Source organism: Galleria mellonella, unplaced genomic scaffold (assembly GCF_026898425.1).
Source record: "Galleria mellonella isolate WM207_F2 unplaced genomic scaffold, CSIRO_AGI_GalMel_v1 utg33, whole genome shotgun sequence".
Classification (NCBI taxonomy): domain Eukaryota; kingdom Metazoa; phylum Arthropoda; class Insecta; order Lepidoptera; family Pyralidae; genus Galleria; species Galleria mellonella.
This window is the reverse complement of record NW_026442079.1, coordinates 14,604,231-14,611,252: the sequence shown is the minus strand read 5'-3', so window position 1 is coordinate 14,611,252 and position 7,022 is coordinate 14,604,231. Positions and strand designations below refer to the sequence as shown.

At 34.5% G+C, this 7,022-nt stretch overlaps 1 protein-coding gene across 1 annotated transcript; it reads left to right on the top strand.

Annotated features, from left to right (window-relative positions):
* Positions 1–1,860: 1,860 nt before the first annotated feature.
* On the top strand, positions 1,861–6,469 carry LOC113513257 (protein henna). The gene is made up of 6 exons (XM_026897248.3): positions 1,861–2,019; positions 3,255–3,558; positions 3,784–4,143; positions 4,399–4,661; positions 4,790–5,019; positions 5,937–6,469. The coding sequence occupies exons 1-6, from the start codon at positions 1,963–1,965 to the stop codon at positions 6,091–6,093; spliced, it is 1,371 nt and encodes a 456-aa protein (XP_026753049.2). The 5' UTR covers positions 1,861–1,962; the 3' UTR covers positions 6,094–6,469.
* Positions 6,470–7,022: the final 553 nt, after the last annotated feature.

Here is a 7,022-nt window from a genome sequence, read left to right as displayed (position 1 = left end):
GCACAAAAAAAACTCTGACTTATATTGCTACATACACGCTGAATCTCTCGTCGGACTTACATCTCTGGCAAGAACAGATAAATGTGAAATAAAATTTAGACCACAGACAGAACGCCCCTCATACTCCCTCGCTGACTATTTCTAGAATAATATTGTCATACTGTACAGAAACATTTTTTCTACGTACCCAATTACGCGTATATAAATTAAATATAATACTTATTGATTAGTGTCGTTTGCTTGTGATAGCTATTTGTTAGCAAAAAAAACAGTACATGCCTGATCTAGCCTGCCTTCTTGCCAGTAAAGATACAATAATAATGTTACCAGTAATTACTAGATCAGTTTATAATATTTGAATAATGGAATAGGTAGCTATTAGTAACATATTTATTGTATGATAAACGTTCACAATCAAAATGACTTGTTTAATACGAACAATTATGTGCCGAGTCATTATTGTGATGTCAAACATTGATCTTTGTCGAGAATAATTGGCAAGAAACTAATTTTTTACCTTTTTTACTCTCTAATATATTAAACAAACATGCTATGGTCTGTAACACGAGAAGCCATAACGAATTTATCTTTTAGTTCCTAGGTGTAACGACAATATATGCGGTAAGAAAGGGCATCATAGTAAAAATTGTTGTGTCAATAATACTATTTTCACATTAGTTCACATTACAGCTAGCTGAGCTGTCGCTCTCCGCTACCTGTGAAATGAATTGTTAATTTTTTGTACTTTTAATACCTATAAAAACAGCGGAAGGATTAAATTTAAAATAAGAACTGGTTTGTTATTATTGTATACCATTGTATACAATTGTATATAGTCCTTTCATTATTTATTATTATTTAAATTTTACAAAAATTCTCATCTCCCCTCTTAAGGAGAGGAGAGGGCAAGTAACCCCCGGCAGAAGCACAGTCGGCTGGAGTTCAGGGCTCCAGGGAGAGAAACCGGCGTACAATGCGGGCAGAATCTAAGTGCACTGCTTTCTGCATCTTTCCCGGGAGTGAGCCGCCTCGGAATCCCAACCGTCTGAGATGTTGTTCCAGACTGGTTGGGATAAGACCGTTCACCGACATAACGATTGGTATGATTTCGATGGATGTCACCCCCCACATTTCGGTGACCTCGTGAGCCAGGTCGAGATATTTTCTCTTTTCCTCGGTTTATATTATTATTATTATTATCTTGACACTGATGCTGAACATAAGTTTTCCTCTTGGGGGATTGTGCCAGTAGTTGCCATGCTTAGCAGGCGGATTGGCAACCGCAGTTAGGCTTTAGAAATGATTTAAGAGGGACGCAGCTGACCAACCCTCGCCCTCCTTAATCGTCTCCTACGACACCCACGAGAAAAGAAGCGGTGGCCTATTCTATGCCAGGACTACACGACTAGTATACCTAGATACTTTAAGAAAATATATGTATCTAATTTTTAAAAGTATAACTGTCGGTTTTTATAAAGCATTGGCGATATTTGAAATATACTTTCTAGCGTTTCTGTTACCCTTATATTCCTGTCTAAATTCATTCTAATTTTTCGACTTTATAAGTTTTACTCACACTACAGTCTCTTAAAAGGATACTAAGGACCTTGATTTCCTTGTTATTAATATTATTTTATATATTATTTATGTATTTAATTAAACAATACCAACTTTCGCCCTGTCAACTGGCAATATTATACATAGATAAATCATAAATGTGCAAATATGTATAAACAAAAATGACGTAATGTTTTACTAATAGTTTTTGTTATGCCCCGACGCTATCAATGAGATGTGAATTTGAACCTGTAACCCTCGACGTCACGAGCACGCCACCAGCACACCGCCAGCGGCCACCGCGCGTCATATCTCGCCGCACATATATGATGCACGCTCGCACCGACGGTTTGTTTACTCGAGAACTGCGCGGGAGCACTGTCACATACGAGCGCCAGTCCCAAGATGGATATCCAAAGCAGGAATCAGGAGCAAGAGCTGTCCACATCGCCACCTGACAAGGTTAGACACTTGTTATTAAATATATATATATATATATATATATATATATATATATATATATATATATATATATATATATATATATATATATATATATATATATAATTGCATTAGGAATAGACGCGCTCGCTTTGCGAAATTCTCTTAATTTATTTGTCGTTCAAATTCGGTTTATTAACACTGTAAAACAAACGAAGACTAGTCTTTATTTTAAACAAAGGACCTACATGAAAAAATATTTTTGAAATCCTAAAGTGATTGTTAAAGAAAATGAAATATATGTTCTACTTACGCTTACACAACTAGTTGTACAAGGTTTGTTATCCATTATCCGTTCTTTATTCCGATAAATGGTTTACTGGCATGCTTGTATATGAAATTGTTTGAATTTTTCATACACGGGTAATAAATGCCTAGAGCTATTGCGAAGCAAGCCACCTAATTAGTATGAATTGCAATAATTATAATGCATTATTTGTTTTATATAGTTGTGAACTAATGCAACGGCATTTTAAAATGTGCAAAGACGTTAAATAATAGAGAGTTTGTGTGACGGAACATAACACTTGAACATTTTTCTTGGAAGATTTTAATAAGTTTATCTTTCGAATCTTAGTTAAATGTTCAAGTGTATATTAGTCTATTTATAATATGTTACCCACATGGAACATTAATAAGTAACTATACAGATTATTTTAGTAACAACATATCTGCGTGTTGGGTAAAATAATGATCAGTGTTCGTGTTTACGAATGATATCAAATAATTCTTGCTAGATTATATTATAAATGTGGACGTGAGTTTGTTTGTTTGTTACCTTATAGCATATGAACAGTTTAACTAATCACTATGAAATTTGGTATACACGTACAATACGGGATGGAGAAGGATATAGGTTTTCTACGTCGCTCATTAAATATGTCCCGGTCACGCGGACAAAGTCGCGGGTCGATGCTATTTTATAAATGCATATTGTATATTTTCTCCATTTAAATATCAATATTATATTCATTTAGAAGTTGTTAGGAGATAAGGCCCCCAAGTTAACGAAGCGAAAGTGTATCTTATGGCTGACGACATTTGTTGATGTCACAGGTTATCTAAACAATAATTCTAAGAGTAACCCGAATATCGGCACTGAAGCGAGACATTATTGTTATCTGTCAATACCTCCTGTCTCCGTATTGCATTAGAATTAATATATCTGGGAGTAATTAATATTATGTTATTTCCAGCCCAAATTGATGCAAGGCGGCAACTACATCCGAGAAGGCAGAGATTCAGCTAAATCTACTTGGCTACTATTTTCCCCTCAAACACCCGATGAGGCTGGATCATTAGCAAAATATTTAAGCATATTTTCAGCTCATGGAGTTAATCTAAGTCATATAGAATCTAGATCTTCAGTGAGAAGACCAGGATATGAGTTCATGGTGGAATGTGAACATGGCATGGGAGATTTCGGTGCCGCTTTGGAAGAGCTACAGAAAAATGTGGGATATTTAAATATTATATCCAGAAATTACCGAGATAATAGATGTGAGTTACCTATCTGTTACAATTAAAGACAATATAATATGTATAGTACTTATGTTACCATTAATTAAATGATAATTTGCATATCTAGTAGGCGGATTACAGTTCAAAAGCATAACACTTTGCTAGGAATAAAAACAACTACATTATTACTATTTTTATGCAGTAAAAGACGATTAAATGCCAGTATAAACCTGTTATTTACCTTACTTCGTTTTTTCTTGACAGCTGCCGTTCCATGGTTTCCCCGTCGTATTCGAGATTTAGACAGATTTGCAAACCAAATTCTGTCTTACGGAGCCGAGCTCGACTCTGACCATCCAGGTTTTACGGACCCAGAATATCGTGCCCGTCGTAAATACTTTGCTGACATCGCTTATAACTACAAATATGGTCAGCCACTACCACATGTGGACTACACCAAGGAGGAAATTGCCACTTGGGGTGCTGTGTTCAGGAAACTGGTCGAATTGTATCCCACACATGCTTGCAAAGAACACAATCATGTGTTTCCTCTTTTGATTGAGAACTGTGGCTATAGAGAAGATAATATACCACAATTGGAGGACGTATCAAACTTCCTAAAAGGTAATCAAATCTTTAGAGATATAGTTTATAGAATATTCTAACTATAAACTCATTATGAATTCTGGCTTATACAATTGATCAACTTTTTTAAAAAGAACATTCTTACCAAATAAATAATGTTTATATGAAAGTAGCAAAATTGTTTTCGGATATCGTATGCTCCTTGGAGAAAGTCCAAAAATGTTATCTTTGGGGTTCACTTAGAACCATTTTAACTTATCTTGTGACTCATCATCGTCTTTATTTCATTCACAGATTGTACGGGCTTCACATTGCGTCCAGTAGCTGGTCTTTTGTCATCGCGCGACTTCCTGGCCGGCCTAGCGTTTAGAGTGTTCCACAGCACACAGTACATAAGACACCACTCACGACCTCTGTATACTCCAGAGCCTGACGTCTGTCACGAACTGTTAGGACATGCCCCTCTCTTCGCTGATCCAGCGTTTGCACAGTTCTCTCAGGAAATTGGGCTAGCTTCTCTGGGAGCTCCTGATGATTATATTGAGAAATTAGCTACGGTTAGTTGAGCGATTATTATGGAAACTTACCTTAAAGTCATTTAAATAGATACCTACATTTCATAGTTTCCGCCTAAAGATTAGGTTTGTCGCTAATTTTTTTATTTATTAATTTTTTTTTGCTACAGTGTTTCTGGTTTACCGTGGAGTTTGGTCTATGTCGACAAGATGGCAACCTGAAAGCGTTTGGCGCTGGCCTTTTGTCTTCCTTCGGGGAATTACAGTATTGCCTCTCAGACAAGCCGGAGCTCAAGGAGTTTGATCCTGAAGTAACTGGCATGACCAAGTATCCCATCACAGAGTACCAACCAGTTTACTTCGTGGCTAACAGTTTTGAAGATGCTAAGGAGAAAATGATGTAAGTACATTTAACTGTGGCTGACTGAACATCTTAAACAATATTTGTTGCCTATGAATATTCCATCTAGAGTATAATTTACGTGCGATATAACAAGACAAGTCGAAATGTAATATAAAACCGGCTTCGATCAATTTAAACTGTATATACGTTTTTGCAAGTAGTTTGAACTGGTTTAGATTTTTCGTTTTCTAGTAAGGACATATAGATATTTGTCATCTATTTATAAAGTTATTAATTAATTGAGTCTCAAAATGATATAATAATTAGAAAGAAAAAGAAAATCCATAAGATCAAGACTATTAAAATCGAAATATCACTATCTCTTTTTTTCTTGCTGGAATATAGGGTTAAGGAATCGGTTCTTAACTGAGTAAGAAATTATTAAAACAGTGTTTAAGACAAGAAATTATGAATTTTAATTCTGCTGATGGTTTTCAATAAAAGGAATAGAAAAGTTAAGTTTTTCCTTTATAATCTGTAATGGGAGATAATGGACGACGGTTATTGTTGCATTGGGGAACATAATTAAAAGAACGATTACAATTTATGTCTTGATATTGAATAGGAGCTAGTTATTAACGTATTTTATGCTATAATTGTAAAATATTTTCCAATTCGGCTAATTCATAATAAATAAGATGTTATAATACCATCAATACTACCAATAAACCAATAAAAAAAAATTAACTCCATAAAAAGTTGTCACTTCAATCAGTGCAATATTAATAAGAGATTAACGATGGTATGGGTGTAGGAGTAATCAGAATTGATGGGAAATTAATAGCATAATATACATTACATTACATAATTGTCATTGTGACGTCCTTCATATTTTAAAGGACTGTTACCATTTTCCATCATGTAGGTCATTATTTCGTATTTCGTGCCAAATGAACAAGTTTTTTTTTTTGCAGTAAATTCGCCCAAACGATACCCCGTGATTTCGGCGTTCGGTACAATCCGTATACGCAGAGCATTGATATTCTGGATTCCTCGAAACAGATGAAGGATCTGTTGCGTGAAGTACACCAAGAAATGGACTTACTCCTCAACGCTATGGAGAAATTATAGGTGTATTTGAGCGAAGGAGTTTATAGATAGGATAGTAGGTATAGATAGTAGAAAATGGTATATCATTTCTTCTAATTGCCCCGTGTCTGTTTCTAAGGTATACCTGCTTTAAGAATACGTCAACTACGTTTTAGTATTAAATTTTTTAATAAATTTTTATCTAGTATTACGATAGAGTCGAGCAAGATTGAGAACTCTAAGTTGATTTCAAGACTAAGTGTTTTTTTTAATATAGCTATGTATAATGTATGCTAAATTACAATTAGTTTAAGTTAGGTATTTATTAAAGTGTACTTTTATAAGCAATTAAGTGTACATTAAGTTATTACATTACTTTAAATTGTTTACTTCCGTAATTAAATATTTACTTACTTGATAGAGTCGTTTGTTTTCCTGTCCACCATCAAGTTTCTGATTTGTACTTGATTTTTCTGATTTATAAATTGTTATGTTGCAACTTGTTGGTATGAAGGATACGGAGACAGTAATGCTTGGAATTTTCCTGTATGACGCACTGTCTGCTGGATCGGTACGCTGGCAGTGATTTAGTTGTATTGCTTCGATATGTGATAGAGAATTAATTAGTCTGTGAATTCTAGGGAATTCAATAGCACTTAATTCTAAAATCGTTATGATTTTAGAATTAAGTGCTATTGTTGACCAAATATGATGATTTGAAACAATTTATTTATTTTCAAACTATAACATTTAAGTCGATTGGTACACATGTATGACTGTAAGTACTAATAAACTGTCAGTTTTTCTCATATTGGGTTTTCTGGAAGAAATCTCTCTTGGAGATAAGCTCGCCCTTGTGCATTACGTTTGTTTTTATATTTCAGTAGCCTTTTGTGTACAATAAAGAATAGAGTTCTTATGACATATAATATTGTAATAACATGGCGGGTTTAATTTATGACAGAACCGAA

Excerpts from the sequence above, each read along its gene's own strand:
- LOC113513257 (XM_026897248.3), top strand. The coding sequence starts at position 1,963 with ATGGATATCCAAAGCAGGAATCAGGAGCAAGAGCTGTCCACATCGCCA. Across the intron at positions 3,559-3,783 it reads AAATTACCGAGATAATAGAT|CTGCCGTTCCATGGTTTCCC; the intron begins GTGAGTTACCTA and ends TTTTCTTGACAG. Across the intron at positions 5,020-5,936 it reads GATGCTAAGGAGAAAATGAT|TAAATTCGCCCAAACGATAC; the intron begins GTAAGTACATTT and ends TTTTTTTTGCAG.